This window comes from Myotis davidii, unplaced genomic scaffold (genome assembly GCF_000327345.1).
Source record: "Myotis davidii unplaced genomic scaffold, ASM32734v1 scaffold1960, whole genome shotgun sequence".
NCBI classification, from domain to species: domain Eukaryota; kingdom Metazoa; phylum Chordata; class Mammalia; order Chiroptera; family Vespertilionidae; genus Myotis; species Myotis davidii.
The window spans coordinates 191,921-207,495 of NW_006292441.1; the positions used below are offsets into that span (position 1 = coordinate 191,921).

Here is a 15,575-nt window from a genome sequence, read left to right on the forward strand (position 1 = left end):
GAGAGTCCGCACTTCCTCTTGAGCAATTTGTCGGCTGGTACCTCAGGGCGAGGTGGAATGAATACCAGCTTTGGAGTCAGAGTCCTGAGGTCAGATGCCTTACGGGAGGGTGTTACTCATGGTATCACTCTGGGCAAGTCATTTTATCTCCCTGAGACTCAGTTTCCTAAAATGGGCATGAAAGTAGCCACCCCCGCGCTGTCCAATAGAAATATGCCAGTCACGTCTCATTACGTTAAAAAAAAATCTGCAGTTGTTTTACATCATTTTTAGCATTACGTTTTCAAAATCTGGGTATTTTAGTTTTTCCTAAAACAATTTTTTTTTTTAAATCCTCACCTGAGGATATTTTCCCATTGATTTTTAGGGAGAGTGGAAGGAAGGGGGAGAGACAGAGAAAGACATGATGTGAGAAACACATTGATTGGTTGCCTCTTGCAGGCGCCCCAACCAGGGCCTGAGCCAGGGAGGAGCCTGCCATTGAGGTACGTGCCCTTGACCGGAATCGAACCCAGACGTATGCTCTATCCACTGAGCCAAACCTGCTAGGGCCAGTTTTAGCAAATTTCAGTTTGGCCTAGCCACATTTTTAAGTGCTCAATAACCACATCTGGCTGTTTGAACAACAGGGATCTACACCTTTGTTGTGCCTTCCGGGCTTAGAAGAATAAGGGGCCCTGCAGATGGCCTTTTGCATAGTATGATTTTTACAAAATTCTTCACTCAGTTTTTTAGTCTTGGAGATGACAGTAGGCAGAGACTTTGTCTCAAGGAAATTTACAGTCTAGCGAGGGATCCAGATGATTAAATAGACATTCACACACTGGGTGGTAGGTGTTCTAATAGAGAGGAGCTCAGGGTGCGTGGGTAACAGGAAACTTGGGAGGAGGCTTCTTTGGTGGTGGTTGAGCTGAGTCTGAAGAGATGAGAAAGAGTTAACTAGGTGGAGGAGGCAGGGAGAGCAACACTCAAATAAATTCTGTGGTATGAGGAGATTATGTGTTATATTTGGAAAGTGGTAGGGTGCTCAGCATTGGAGTAAGTGTGTGTGTGTGTGCGTGTGTGTGCGTGCGTTCATGCATGCTTGCTTGTGGGTGTGTGGAGGAGTGGCTGAGAGTGAAGCTGGGGCGGGTGGGGAGGCCATGGAAAAGGGTAGGACGCTGATGGCCTTACATGCCTTTGATTTTGTCCTTTAGGCCAGTGTTCACCAAAATGCATGCTATGGAAGCATAGTTCTGTTAGATGTTCAGTGAAGAAAAAACTTCTCCAGCCAAATTATGTAAGAAAAGCTCTTTTCTTCAGCTCCTCTTTAAGAGTCACAATAATCATTAACATAGTAGAGGCTAGGACAGGGATGGCGAACCTATGACATGCGTGTCAGAGATGACACACGAACTCATTTTTTTGGCTGATTTTTCTTTGTTAAATGGCATTTAAATATATACAATAAATATCAAAAATATAAGTCTTTGTTTTCCTATGGTTGCAAATATCAAAAAATTTCTATATGTGACACGACACCAGAGTTATGTTAGGGTTTTTCAAAATGCTGACACGCCGAGCTCAAAAGGTTCGCCATCACTGGGCTAGGATAAGGATAAGAACTAGTAAAAAGAAGCCTGTTTACCTTTGTTTCCCATTAGCTTTCTGCAATAGATTCCTTTAAAACCGAGCAGGACAGTTATTTCTCAAAAGCACAATGTGAACACTGCAGTAGGTGAGAAAAATTCATGGGCAGGTTCTAAGGTGAGTAATAGGATGGGATTTGCTGACTAATGGGAGGCTGTTTCTCTCTAGAAAGTGATGAGGCCTGAACTAGGGCAGTGGTGATAGTCATGGAAAATAAGGGGTGGGTTAGGGACTTGGAGATTGCTTGGCTGTAGAGGGGGAAGGAAAAGGAGGCAGGTTTCTGGTGTGAGTGACCTGGTGGATTAGGTGCCTTTCATGGTACAGAGGAACCCTGGAGGGTGAGAAGTACGTTTGGAGGGTAAGTAAGGTGATGGGTCTGGCTTTAGATATGGAGGGTCTGAGGCACCTGTGAAATAGGTGAAGCAGTCTGAGTTGGAGACAGATTTGGAGGATGTTAGATTAGAGTGGTTGAGAAAGCCAAGGGGGTGAATGAAGTCTCCCAAGTGGGTGGAGTAGGTGGAGCGGGGTGGGGGGTGGGGGGAGGGAGGAGCTTTGTGGAAGACTGAGTAATTCTCCAATTCAGAAGAAGAGGATGGGCCCATAAGTTAACAGAAACCCAGAGAGGGCTTAGCCAAAGCCACGCAATAGGATGTTGATGTTAAGGCTATGATATTTCATCATTGCAAGTATTTATATCCATTTCTTACCTATCCCATTGGTGTGTGGCCTCCTGTATCCAGGGAGCCACAGTTATGAAGGGTTTCTCCATTTCAAAAAAAGGGATGTTCAAACCCAGAATGCAGAGCACATCAGTGAATAAAAGGCTCACTGTGTGGACCCTTACCCACCAACCAGATGTGGCCCCAGCAAGTAGGTGTTGAAGAGTAGCAGGCAGGAGTGGTGAAGTTGGCTTGTCTCTGACCTTTCCTATCCAGCTGACTTGGAGCTAGATGAGGTGGAGGACTTCCTTGGGGAGCTCATGACCAACGAGTTTGATACAGTTGTGGAGGATGGGAGTCTGCCGCAGGTGAGCATGTCATGGGCACAGCTGCCCCCTTCTTGCCTATAGTTTTTCTTCTCCCCAAGTGTCTATTTTCGGCCAAGACTCTTGGCTCTAACCATTGATCTTGCACAAGAACTTTTTATGACTCCCTATTGCCTAGTCTTCCAAGGCCTTTCCAAATCCTACCTCTTTTTTTTTAACTAAATTTTTTATTGACTTCAGAGATGGAGAGGGAGAGAGAGAAATATCAATGAGTGAGAATCACTGATTGGCTGCCTCCTGCATGCCCCCTACTGGGAATCGAGCCTGCAACCCAGGCATGTGCCCTTGACCAGAATTGAACCTGGGACCCTTCAGTTCACAGGCTGACGCTCTATCCACTGAGCCAAACCAGCTAGGGCTTCTCTTTTCTCTTGAGATGCCATTCCCATCCAGGTCTGTTCCTCACCCCCATCCCAAGGGCAGGTCAGGCCACGTACATTTTCACTCCTCCTCTGGTTAACATCACTCCCCTGCTGGGATTGCCTTCCCTTTTACATCTTCCATCTTTCAAACCCAGTTTTAGTGCCTTCCCAGCTAGGAGGCCCTCCTTCAATGCTTCAGGCCATTACCTGAGCTTTTCATATGTGGTTCCTTCATTAGTGAACTCCTTGGGGGAGGAAAGAGCCCCATTCTCCTCTGGGAAATTCCAAACCCTTCCCCACTCTTGCTGCAAACATGGCCTGTTGTATTGTAGCTTCTCTAGAAAACCCAAGCTGGTTGAATGTTTTCTTGATAGGTGAGCCAGCAGCTGCAGACCATGTTCTACCACTTCCAGAGGGGGGATGGGGCCACTATGAAGGAGTTGGCCTCCCACATCACCCAAAGAAAGCGCAGGGTTAGAGCCACTGCACTTTCGACAGACAGACAGACGGATGATGATAATGCGGACAGTGCGGAGGAGATGGAGGTAAGAGGGGTGCCCTTGGGTGGGGGAGATGTAGATTTTTAAAAAACTTTTATTATTATTATTAATGATTTGAGAGGAAGGGAGAGGGAGAGAGAAATAGAAACATCAATGATGAAAGGGAATCATTGATTGGCTGCCTCCTGCACGCCCCACACTGGGTATTGAGCTGCAACCTGGGCGTATGCCCTGACCGAGAATCGAATGGTGATCTCCTGGTCCATAGGTCAGCACCCAACCATTGAGCCATGCTGGCTGGTCAAGATGTAGATATTTTCAATTTTCTGGGAGATCAGCTACTTTTGTCGGGAAATGATGGGGGTGGGATGGTAGTGGCTGTATTATCCAGAGAGGGCAAGGAACTTTCCTAAGGTCACACAGCCAATCCTTGCAAAGCGGGGAGGAGAGCCTGGGTCTCCCAATGGCCACAACTGGGAGGCGTTGTATTTAGCTCTCTCCTGTGTTTCTCCTGCAGGTCACAGCTATGAATGATGGGGCAGTTACTGATGGGGTCTGCCCCCAGCCTGAACCCTCTGGTCCAGACCCCCAGATTATTAAGGAAGAAGATATAGTGGAGGACGGTTGGACCATTGTCCGGAGAAAGAAATGAGTGTGGCTGGCAATGGTTTGGGCCCTTGTAAGGATTCTTTTGGAGGATTGTGGATCTTTGGACTGGTTATCCCATCTCCATCCTCTCCCTATTCCCCTGTCTAGCTCCCTCCAGGGGAAGAAGAGCCCTAGGGTCCTTGGCCTTGGGGTGGTAGGACCTGGTCGACCACACCCTGAACGGTGAGGCCTGGTTTCCCAGCACAGTGCCTTGGGTGAAGTCAGTGAAGAGTCGGGTGAGTGGGTGTGGGTGCGCTTGGAAATGCTGAATGCTGGTTGACAGTGGGCAGGTAGATCTATGAAGGGAGAGAGGACCAGCAGAACCAATACTTCTGCTGGGTCAGGAACGGTGAGATGAACATGGCAGCTGGAAGAGAGTCATTGACAATGTGAACGAAAGTAGCTGTGTTACCTCTCCCACTTTTCTGCTGCCCGTAAACACACACACACACACAGCAGCTCAGCCCCATCCTGCAGCCCAGCCTCCAGCCCTGGTTCCTTCAGGAAGTCTAAGACATTGGCAAGGTGGTGAGCTTGGGGGACCTGGGCTTTGTTTTCTGTCTCCTGCAACCTCTTTCCAAACTCTTCATCCAATTCCATCCATGTCCAGGGATGAGGCTTAAAAGACATGAATAAATAACACCTTAATGATGAACCTGTCACTTGGTCTGTTGTGAGTAGCTTTGGCATCATTCTTCGGGGAGCTGAGACACCAAGCTCGGCAAGGGAGCGGGTTCTGGGCCCACCCGAGCAGTCTGGCACTTTGGACAAACACACAGATGGGCGAACAGAGCACAGCAGTGCCCTGAAAGTTTCCGTAAGCCTGAAATAAACTGTATTTTTTTTTCTTTAAAAAACAAAACAAAACTGAGAGTATCCATTGTTCTTCCCCCCTGTTACCCTGTCCTGCCCGGTGGCCCTGCCATGGGTCTGGACGATAAAATACTGGGTAGCCTTGGGGTTGGGTAGAAGCTGTAAGCCATGGAGAGGCAGGAAGGATCTGGTCACTGCCCCACCTCGCATCGTACGTATGAAGACACTGGGTGAGGGGACAGGGGTGGGCCAGGGCCCCAGTGGGAGAACTGGCACTTGAATCCAGGTCTCTCCTGCCTCTGGTGCTTTTAGGGGGATGGGATAGAGGCAGGATCTGTGGGGTACTGAGGGGATGGGGAAACGGCCTAGTTCAGGCAGGTCTAGCAACAGCTCCCACCCTCCCTGGGGACGGGGATTAAAAAAAATGAACATCACTGTAGGAATATTTCTTTTAAAAGCCCCCATTTTGTGAAAAGATGAATTAAAAAACCCAAGACCCAGCATTCGGGATTGAAAGTGCCCATGATGGGAGTTCAAGTATTGACTGAGCTGGGAGGGAGGGGGCTGGGGCCCCCAATCAGACATGGGCAGCTAGAGTGTGGGGCAGGGGGCCCCAAGTCCCCCCAAACCCTCTAGGTCTTGTCTCGGGTCTGGGGGGCTTCAGAGGGTTCAGCGGTGGCTCCTGAAGCTGCCACCTGTGCCTCTTCCATCTCCCTGTCCTCAGACAGTGTGGGCCCCGGGCAGAACGTGTCCCCACGGCCCGCCCGGCCGAGCACAGCCATCCAGCGCCGCTGCAGCTCCTCTGTCTCGGGGCTGAAGTACCAGCTCAGGTGGCTCTGGGTGATCTTGAAGACATGCCGTCTGTCGGGCCGCTCCCCGGCCTCAGGAGGCCCCACCTCAAAGCCAATGAGGGGCAGGCTGCGCTGGGCTTTCACATCCTGGGGAACGGACAGAGCCAGGGTCACCGGAGGCTGCACTTCTCACTGCTTTTTCATCTGCTAACCCCCCTATTTTCCTTCTGCTCAAGAACCTGCCAAGGCTCTACTGGTAGCAACAGAAACTTGTCTGGGGCTGGCACGCAGGCTGGGTTCAAATACCCGTTTCCTCCTACACCCCAAACCAGCCAGGCTAGTTTCCTTAGTGTATACCAAGTAATGTCTTCAGGCCAGGCTGTTGCCCCCATTTACACGTTCTTCCCCATCCAGATTGGATCTAGTAGTGCCCCACGGCACCCTGGCTTTCTCTGGGAAGCTAGCTCCTCCCCCCGCCCCCACCCTCACATTGGCCCACAATCCTTGTTTCTAGCCAGTCTGTCTCACAAGGGTGGGGGTTCTGATTTCTACTTAGGTTCACGCAATCCCCAAGGCCAAGGAGAGGTCAAGGACTGAAGGGGAAGGGGGGTAGCCTGGCCCTGCCAGGTGGGTGAAGGGACCCGAAGGAGGATGCACACCTGAGGGGCTCCATAGATGTACAGCACCAAGGGCTCATTCTCAGGGACCACAAACCATGCCTTGTGCCAGCCTTTCCCGCCCTTCTCCATGTAGTGCAGGAAGCTGCAGATGACGCTGTTCTCCGCAGCTACTGAGGCCTGCTTCTGTGGCCAGAGACATAGAGGGCATCAGTGTTGATAGAAGGCCTGGCCGGGCTCCTCTGGGCTTCAGTACCCCTCAGCGGAGGTATTGCTGTGCCCATACTTCAGATGAGGACGCTGAAGCTCAGGCGGCAGTAGTGATTTGCCCAATGTCCCCCAGTGAGTCAGACAGGCCATGGCTACTACCTCTAAGAGCTGGTGGGAGAGGCACCTAAATGCCAGTCAGGCGTTGTTCCCTTAGTTCATTTATTCCTCAAGTCCTTTTATGCATTTGTACCTCACCTTTTTATTTTTTCCATCTTTTGTCATATCCATCCCCTACACTCAGCAAGAGGCGACCTGGCATTGTGGTTAAGGGGATGGGGGGGTGGGGGGGTGGGTAAGGCTCAGAATTCCAGCTCTAGATGATGTATTGACTCGGAAGGAAAACAGATAGAGCTATTGTAAGGATTCAATGAATTAATAGATGCAAAGCGCTTAGGATAGTGCCTGGCACAGAGTAAGAGTTCTTTAAATGTTAAATAAAATAAATACCTCGATTTGGCTAAGAAACAAAACCAAAATGTGCACGCGCCTAGAAAGATAGGAAGCATAAGTGTTAGTGATACTCTAGTGGGTAGAAGAAATAGGGTGTTTTTATTATTTGTTTAGATTGTCGAGTTTTCTTCAGTGCACATATCCTACTTTGTAATAAGAAGAGATCATATGTTAATTAAAAAACATGCAATTTCTGCCACTCACTGGTTGTGTCACTTGGTTAAGTAACTTCCTTGGGCCTCAGTTTCCTCATTTGTCAAACAGGGATAGTAATAGCATGGATAGATTCGTTACTATGAAGATAAATGCCTAAAGCACTGAAATAAAAAGCCAGGTGGTTTTGCCAGGTGGCCGAAAGGACCCAACTGGCTTTCATCCAGTTGCATTCATTTTACGAGCTCCAAGCTTGGGTCACTTGTTCAGTGGGTGCACGTGGCACTACAGTTTCAGAGATACCCAGGCCTCAATCACTGGGTGGGTGGCTGGGACCCATGTGCTTGGCGTGTGAGGGTCAGTGCTCATAGGCCTGGCTCTTACCTCCAGGATGGACCTCCGGCGCTGGGGTGTATGCTGGCTGCAGGCTGGGCTACTCCCAGGCACCCCGTGCAAGGCCACATAGCAGTCAGTACACACACGGTTGGAGCGGTTGTTGTCATAGATGAGGCGGGCCCGGAACTCGGAGCACTTCCCACAAACCACCTGAAGTGGCAAATGGGCAAGAGATGCCTGATTTCCAGAAAGCCTTCCCCTTCAGTGTCCCAACTCCCATGATGGACTCCCGGCCTTTCCTCACCCTGCCCTCTCAGAAGGGGGCCTTCTGGCGGTCAGCCTGGCCCCTCCCTGGCTCTGCCCAGCCTCCCAACACTCACGTGTCCGCAGGCCTTGCAGTGGTGCCTGCGCTTGGTGATGGAATTGAAGGGCTCCTGGCAGCGCATGCACATGGTGACTTCCTTTTCTCGGATGGGTGTCGGTGCACGCTTCCCAAGATCCACGTTCTGGAGAGAGGGCCAGGTCCTGGGTCAGAGGCAGCTACTCCCTAGGCCCAGCCCAGCCGGCCCAGCCAACCCTCACCCCTGCCCCAAGGCCTGGATCATCACTGGGAGGCAGCAGACACATTCAGAAGACCTGCCTTCCATAATTTTCTTATTTTACAAAATCCTATCATAGCTGTTAAGCATTTAAAAAAATCCTATCCTTCTTAAAGCTACATAAGCTGTTTTTTAAAACACATATAACAACCCTAGCTGGTTTGGCTCAGTGGATAGAGCATCGGCCTGCGGATTGAAGGGTCCTGGGTTCGATTCCAGTCAAGGGCACATGCCTGGGTTGTGGGCTCCATCCCCAGTGGGGAGTGTGCAGGAGGCAGCCGGCCAGTAATTCTCTGTCATCATTGATGTGTCTAGCTCTCCCTCTCCCTTCCTCTCTGAATCCATAAAAATATATATAAAAAAATAAAAAACAGCCCAGCTGGGTGTGGCTCAGTGGTTTAGCGTCGAACCAGGAACCAAGAGGTCACCAGTTCAATTCCCAGTCAGGGCATATGCCCAGGTTGCAGGCTCGATCCCCAGTGGGGGGTGTGCAGGAGGCAGCTAATCAATGATTCTGTCTCATCATTGATGTTTCTCTCTCTCCCTCTCCCTTCCTCTCTGAAATCAATAAAAATATATTTTAACATAACATAGTATTGTACAATATTCCCATATTCAATGACTAGTCAGTGGTAGTAGTTCAGAGTGTTGTGCCACAATCAGCATAGTTACCCTTTAGTATATGCTTCTGATTTATACGAAATAAATTCCGGGAGATATAGAATATTGCTATACAGTTTTGTTAACTCCCGTTTTTCTGCTACTGTATTACATGTTACATGTATGCATGTTAAAGGCATTGCTGAAAGAAAAAAAAAGACCTGCCTTTGAGTCCCGGGTGTATCCCTACCTTATTGTGCTACTGAACACAAGTCATTTCTACTCTCTGGGCCTGCATTTCCCCAGTGACATCTGCGGCCCTACCAACAAGAGTGTGCTTCCGGTCTCCCTGGGTAAGGTGGGACTTGGAGGTCCAGTATAGAGGGAGGGGGTGGGACTCTTACTGGAGAGTTAGGGGGTGTGTCTTCATCTTCCCTGTTTGTTGAGTTCAACAGTTTGAAGGTCTCCAGCGTCTGTTCGTGCTTCAGAAGGGTGGAGTTGATGGCCTGGGGAGGAGGTGTAAGAAGTAGGTCAGATCACCTCACAACCCGTCCATTTCCACCCTCACCTCACTTTCCTATGACCTAGCGCGAGGTCAGAAAAGTTGCGTTCTAGGCACAGCTCTGCCCCTTGCTAGGTGTCTCAGTTCTTATATTTGTGAAATGCGGGTGGGGATCAGTGGCTGAAAAACCTCAAAAGGCCTTCCTAGCCACTGTCTGGGCTTAATTACGCTTTTACAGGGCTTAACTCACTGGGCTCACACTCCCAGAGGAGGCAGGTCTCTAAAGGAATAATTTGTGAGTTTTTACCTCTGGACCTCAGTGAGCTTATCTGTAAAATGGGGCTGGGAAAGTTTGCTGTCCAGGCTCATAGTGGTCAGATGTCAGTTTTAGGGGAGAGTTCACCAACCCCTTGGGAGCCTGTGAATACTCTTCCTGCCCCTACCACAAAGCCTTCTTGGATGTTACCTGGACCCAGTCTTTCTTCTCCTCCTCAGTCCTTGGGGGCAAAAAAGAAAGATGTTGGGTTAGGCAGGCCAAGCAAAAGCGATCAGAGAGGTAAAGAGCAGATGTTTTGGAGTCAGACAGACCCGGGTTTGACCCTCTACTCCTTCACTTATAATGCATGTGACCTTAGGCACATCCTTTAACCTGTCTGAGCTATTTATCCAGTAGTTACTAATACCTTCCAGACTTGGTGCTAGGGACTTGGACCCCAGAGGGGACCCTACCCTCAAGGAGCTAGTGGCCTGCGGGGTGGGGTGAGGGTGGGGGGGGGCAAACAGGGACAATACAAGGGTATTAGTGCTGCGACAGTGAAATCGGGCTGAGGAGTCCAGAGGAGGAGACCAGCCCCGTCTGCAGTTTGGGTGGGGGGTGCTAAGGAAGGGCTTCCCTTAAGGAGGTGCTAAGCTTCAGGTAAAGATGAGGTGTGTGTGACAGTAGGGATATACAAGGAACCATAAATAGTTCCCTCTTGCAGGAATGTCAAGTTTGAGACAGAAGAGCAGTTTCTTTTTCTTCACTTGGAAAATGGAGAATGATCATTACTTAACTGGGGTGACATTTACATGCCCAACAGAATCCCTGGTACACTAGATGCTCAATGAGTGTGGATTTCCCCCTCCCTTGGCCTTTCTCCCCTGACTCTCCTGTCTGCCCCGCAGTTTCCAAGGCCTCTGCCCTGGTTGCAGCCAACTTCTTGGCTGATTTCCTCCTGGTCTCTTCTAATGACCTTCATATGCATGCTCCAGACATCAAAAGTGCTCTTCTAACCCTAGCTGGTTTGGCTCAGTGGATAGAGCATCAGGCTGTAGACTGAAGGGTCCCAGGTTTGATTCCGGTCAAGGGCACATGCCCGGGTTGTGGGCTTGATCCCCAGTAGGGGGCGTGCATGAGGCAGCCAATCAATGATTCTCTCTCATCACTGATGTTTCTATCTCTCTCTCCCTCTCCTTTCCTCTCTGAAATCAATAAAAAAAATTTTTTTAAAGTGCTTTTCTAGTATGAAAGTGTGATTATATCTTTAGAACCACTTCATGAAAAATTAAGGATGTGAGCCAATATTTAGCTACAAGTGTGTTCACTGGAATGCTGTTTATGCTAGTAAAAAAACTGGAAGTGGCCTAAGTCTCTGACAATAGGGAATCAGGTAAAAAAAGAAAAAGAAAAAAAAAGTACATCACTACTGAACACCAGCCAGGGCCAGCATTCTATTTTTGTTTAAAAATTATATGTGAGCCCTGGCCAGTGTGGCTCAGTTGGTTGGAAGTTGTCTCATGCACCGAAAAGTTGCCAGTTCAATTCTCAGTCAGGGCACATGCCCAGGTTTCTGGCTTGATCCTCAGTGGGGAACGAGCAGGAGGTAGCCAATCGATGTTTCTCTCTCTTACATCAATGGTTCTCTCTCTCCCTTCCTTTCTTTCTAAACACCAATATAAATATTTAAAAAATATATGTGACATGAGTGTTTACATTTGTCAAAACTCATCAATGCATTTGACCCCCTTAAGGCGTATGCATTTCACTGTTTGCAAATTTTGCCTCAGGAGAAGGAGGATACCTAAAACAAATATTGAACTTTAGTTGATTATATGCCCATGAACGTCTTTAGGGGTGAGGTGTAGCAATGCCTACAAATGACTTTGAAGTGCATTTTAAAAATCAGATGGATTGGTAGATGGATAAAAAGATTTGCAGAATCTATACAGTGGGCTTCTAGGTGTTCATTGTACAATTCTTTAAACTTTTCTGTATCTTGGAAATTTTTCATAGTTAAATACGGAAAGAAAACATTGTGTGCTTATATGTGAGTATGCATACGCGCGCGCGCGCGCGCGCGCACACACACACGTGTGCGCATACATATGTGAATAGAGGAAAGGCCTCAGAGGGGATCTACCAACACAGCAGTACTGGTTCTCTCTAGGTGGTACAATTCTAGGGAATTTTACTTTATTCTGATTTGTACTATTTTTTAAAATTCTACTTTGTTTATATTTTCTAATTTCTTTGCAATAGAAAAGATTGCTTTTGATTTTTAAGAGCCACAACAGTGTTTTTGGCAATGCATGCTGAAGTATATAGGGGTGAAGTGCCATGTCTGTAATTTACTTTAAAATGGTTTAGTAAGCCGGTTTGGCTCAGTGGATAGAGCATTGGCCCGTGGACTGAAAGGTTCCGGGTTTGATTTCGGTCAAGGGTATGTACCTAGGATGCCGGCTCCGCCCTTGTCAGGGCGCATGCAGGAGGCAACTAATTGATGTGTTTCTCTCACATCCATGTTTCTCTCTGTCTTTCCCTCTCTTTTCCATCAATGGAAAAATATCCTCAGGTGAGGATTAAAAAATAAATAAATAAATTAATTAAATGGTTTAGTAAGCCTGGCCAGCATGATTCAGTGGTTGAGTGTCAACCTATTTGATTCCTGGTCAGGGCACATGCCTGGGTTGCAGGCTCAATCCCCAATAGGGGGCATGCAAGAGGCAGCCTATCAATGATTCTCTCATCTTTGATGTTTCTATCTCACTCTCCCCCCCCCTTCCTCTCTGAAATAAGAAAAAAACGACATTTAAAGAAATGATTCAGTAAAAGATAAATAAAGCAAAATGTCAATAGTTGTTGTCTTCTAAGTCAGTGGTTCTAAACCCTTTTGCACACACTACTACACCTGGGGAGCTGTTAAAACTCCCCATGTTCAGGCTACACCCCACACAAATTACATCAGGGTCTCTGGGGGGCAGGGTGCCAAACATCAGGTTTTTTAAAAGCTCCCCAGGTGAGGCTGGCACCAAGGTTGAGATTCGGTTGTCTAAATGGTGGGCATATGGGTGTTTGTTGTATTTTGACTTTTCTCCATATTTGACATTTTTTATTAAAATATATATTTTTAAGGGCAGGATTGCAAAGCAAACCCTCCATGCTTTCCTCCCGCCACTAGGAGGAAACCCTGCACTGCTCAGCGCGCCCTTCTTCGCCCAGCTTTCCTCAGCAGCCCCCTCATCCCCAGTAGACTATACACCCTGCAGGGCCCCACACCTGCCCCCCACCATACCAGTAGGCTTTGTTCTTCTTTTCCTGGCCACAGGCCTCCAGGATGCTTTGTCTCCCAGAGCTTCAAACACCCTCTAGCCCACATTCGCCTCTCTCTCTCTCTCTCTCTCTCCTGCCTCTCAGCAGCCCCAGCAATGAGCGTTCTGACTCTCATTTCTCAACTCTTTGCAGTCTGCCAGAAGCAGATCATCTAGCCCAGTGGTCGGCAAACCGTGGCTCGCGAGCCACAGGCGGCTCTTTGGCCCCTTGAGTGTGGCTCTTCCTAAGCCTTAGGAGTACCCTAATGAAGTGAATAACAATGCACCTACCTATATAGTTTCAGTTTCTATTGAAACTTCGTGGCCCATGCACAGAAGTCGGTATTTTGTGGAAGAGCCACACTCAAGGGGCCAAAGAGCCGCATGTGGCTCGCGAGCCGCAGTTTGCCAACCACGGATCTAGCCATATGCATCCATTCTCTGGCCTCGACCATGACCTCGGTACCTATCACCTGGGCCCTCAGAAGGCAGCATGAGCTCCAATCCCAACTCTGCTCCTTTCTAGCTGTGGGATCTTGGGCAAGGTGCCTAACTCTCCTGTGCCTCAGTTTTCTCATCTGTAAAATGGGGTAGATGGTAACAGTAGCTTTAAGGACTGTTTTATTTTTTAAAACATATTTTTACTGATTTCAGAGAGGAAGGGAGAGGGAGAGATAGAAACATCAATGATGAGAGAGAATCATTGATCGGCTGCCTCCTGCACCCATGGGAATGGAACCATGACCTCCTGGTTCAGAGGTCAACACTCAACTACTGAGACACACCTGCCAGGCAAGGGGTTGTTTTAAGGATTGATTACACTTAAATTGTTGAAGCTAAAATTAAGTTAAAATAGTGGCTGGCGTAAGAACAAGTACGTCTTCATTAAATGTGAGCTGCTATTATAACCATCCAAGTAGAGGATAGATAAAAAAGAAGCCTCTTTGTTTAATGGCTGGACATTAGTTTTAACTTTACTATTTAAATTTGTTTTCCTGTTTGAAAAATGTCAAAAGTCATGGACATCAGTGTGGGATTGCTAGGGGCGGGGGAGTGGAGGGAGGTGGAAGAGGATATGGGGGGGGATAAATGGTGATAGATGGAGACTTGACTTGGGTTGGTGAACAAACAACACAGTGTACAGATGATCTGTTGTGGAATTGTGGACCTGAAACTCCTATCATTTTAACCAATGTCAGCCCAATAAATTCAATAAAACGGAAGAAAAATTTCATCCTAGCTGGTTTGGCTCAATGTGGATAGAGCATCGCCCTGCAGACTGAAGGGTCCTGGGTTCGATTCCAATCAGGGCTCAATACCCAGTAGGGGGTGTGCAGGAGGCAGCCGATCAATGATTCTCTCTCATCATTGATGTTTCTATCTGTCTCTCCCTCTCCCTTCCTCTCTGAAATCAATAAAAATATATTTTAAAAAGAAAAATTTCAAACATACTGAAAAACACAGTATAGCACAAGTACATTAAATATCTACCCACTATATAGATGCAAAAATTTAAAATATTTCGCTATACTTGCTTCATTTTTATTGATATGTGTGTGTGTGTGTGTGTGTGTGTAAAAGTGTATATATGTATGTCTTTTTGGTTGATAAGTCATTTAAAAATAAATTTCACATATGATAGGAACTCCTCAGCATGCATCATCAGAAAACAAGACCATTCTCTCATCCACTCCCTGAGGAATTTAGCAGTCATTTCCCAAAAGCTCAATTCACATTTACATTTTCCCAATTGTCTTGCAAATATCTTTTAGGCCTGTTTTTCTCACACCAGGGATCAAGCATTGTAGTTGGTATTTCTCTTGAATCTCTGAATCTACAATAAACTCTTTCTGTTGTTATTCAAACGCACCAGAAGAAGAAGCATCTTTGGGGAAAGGTGCCCACCCTTTCCCAGGAACATCCCCGCCCTTGGGAGGTAGCCTGTTGCGCATGGCTCCAGGCAGAGAATGCCTCAGCCTATCTGAAGGGAAGGTACAGGCAAGGACAGGTACCTGGCCTGGAGCTCCAGGGAGCGCTGCTTTCCTGACACCAGGAAGGTCCGAGGCAGATTGAGGTTGGAGCTTTCTTTTAGCTGAAATGGAGGGAGAAAGCGGCTTTGTGAGGGCTATTGAATCCCTCATCCTTTGCACGCATGCGCACACAGATTTGGGGGGCAAAGTCAGATGCCTCTGTTCCAACCTCCCAGCACCAAGGCCCCACTTCCGGTTCCCATTTCCCACGCCCTGGCACTTACCTCCATGCCATCTACATCGATGCGTGCCCGCACGCTAAACTTCTGGCCAAGGAGCCGCAGCCTGGGCACGCAGTAGAGGAGGCGGTCATTGAACTAGGAAGGAAAACGTTGGGCTGTAGGTGTGTAGGACCCAGGAGAGCTGTGCCCAGCTCCCTACAATCTTATAGGACTCCCGAAGCTTTATGACTGGGAGACAACGGCCTAGACAGAACACAAAGGTCGCAAGGAGCCCTAGCCGGTTTGGCTCGGTGGATAGAGGTCCTGAAAGGTCCCAGGTTCAATTCCGACTAAGGGCATGTACCTTGGTTGCGGGCACATCCCTAGTGGGAGGTGTGCGGGAGGCAGCTGATCAATGTTTCTCTCTCATCGATGTTTCTGGCTCTCTATCTCTCTCCTTTCCTCTCTGTAAAAAATCAATAAAATATATTAAAAAAAATAG

At 48.0% G+C, this 15,575-nt stretch overlaps 2 protein-coding genes and 1 long non-coding RNA gene across 4 annotated transcripts in view; 2 read left to right on the forward strand and 1 right to left on the reverse strand.

Moving 5' to 3' along the window:
* The window catches only part of LOC107183429, a 10,653-nt gene extending 445 nt beyond the window's left edge, over nucleotides 1–10,208 (forward strand). The window contains exons 2-3 of the long non-coding RNA XR_001514219.1: nucleotides 9,305–9,310; nucleotides 10,198–10,208. This is a non-coding gene — a long non-coding RNA (uncharacterized LOC107183429). The remainder of the gene's footprint in view (nucleotides 1–9,304; nucleotides 9,311–10,197) is intronic.
* Nucleotides 1,132–4,843, forward strand: TSR2 (TSR2, 20S rRNA accumulation, homolog (S. cerevisiae)). Of its 2 annotated transcripts, none has more exons than XM_006765905.2 (4): nucleotides 1,132–1,279; nucleotides 2,565–2,656; nucleotides 3,411–3,581; nucleotides 4,054–4,843. In XM_006765905.2, the coding sequence occupies exons 1-4, from the start codon at nucleotides 1,243–1,245 to the stop codon at nucleotides 4,186–4,188; spliced, it is 435 nt and encodes a 144-aa protein (XP_006765968.1). In that variant the 5' UTR covers nucleotides 1,132–1,242; the 3' UTR covers nucleotides 4,189–4,843. The 2 variants fall into 2 exon arrangements, with proteins under 2 accessions (XP_006765968.1, XP_015420893.1); XM_015565407.1 differs by lacking the exon at nucleotides 1,132–1,279 and adding an exon at nucleotides 1,567–1,746.
* The window catches only part of FGD1 (FYVE, RhoGEF and PH domain containing 1), a 15,731-nt gene continuing 5,152 nt past the window's right edge, over nucleotides 4,997–15,575 (reverse strand). The window contains exons 6-13 of the mRNA XM_015565406.1: nucleotides 15,137–15,229; nucleotides 14,895–14,974; nucleotides 9,782–9,812; nucleotides 9,218–9,319; nucleotides 7,995–8,120; nucleotides 7,663–7,824; nucleotides 6,448–6,591; nucleotides 4,997–5,935 (exon numbers count right to left, since the gene is read on the reverse strand). Coding sequence (XP_015420892.1) covers nucleotides 5,630–5,935; nucleotides 6,448–6,591; nucleotides 7,663–7,824; nucleotides 7,995–8,120; nucleotides 9,218–9,319; nucleotides 9,782–9,812; nucleotides 14,895–14,974; nucleotides 15,137–15,229 — 1,044 coding nt within the window. The 3' untranslated portion in view covers nucleotides 4,997–5,629. The remainder of the gene's footprint in view (nucleotides 5,936–6,447; nucleotides 6,592–7,662; nucleotides 7,825–7,994; nucleotides 8,121–9,217; nucleotides 9,320–9,781; nucleotides 9,813–14,894; nucleotides 14,975–15,136; nucleotides 15,230–15,575) is intronic.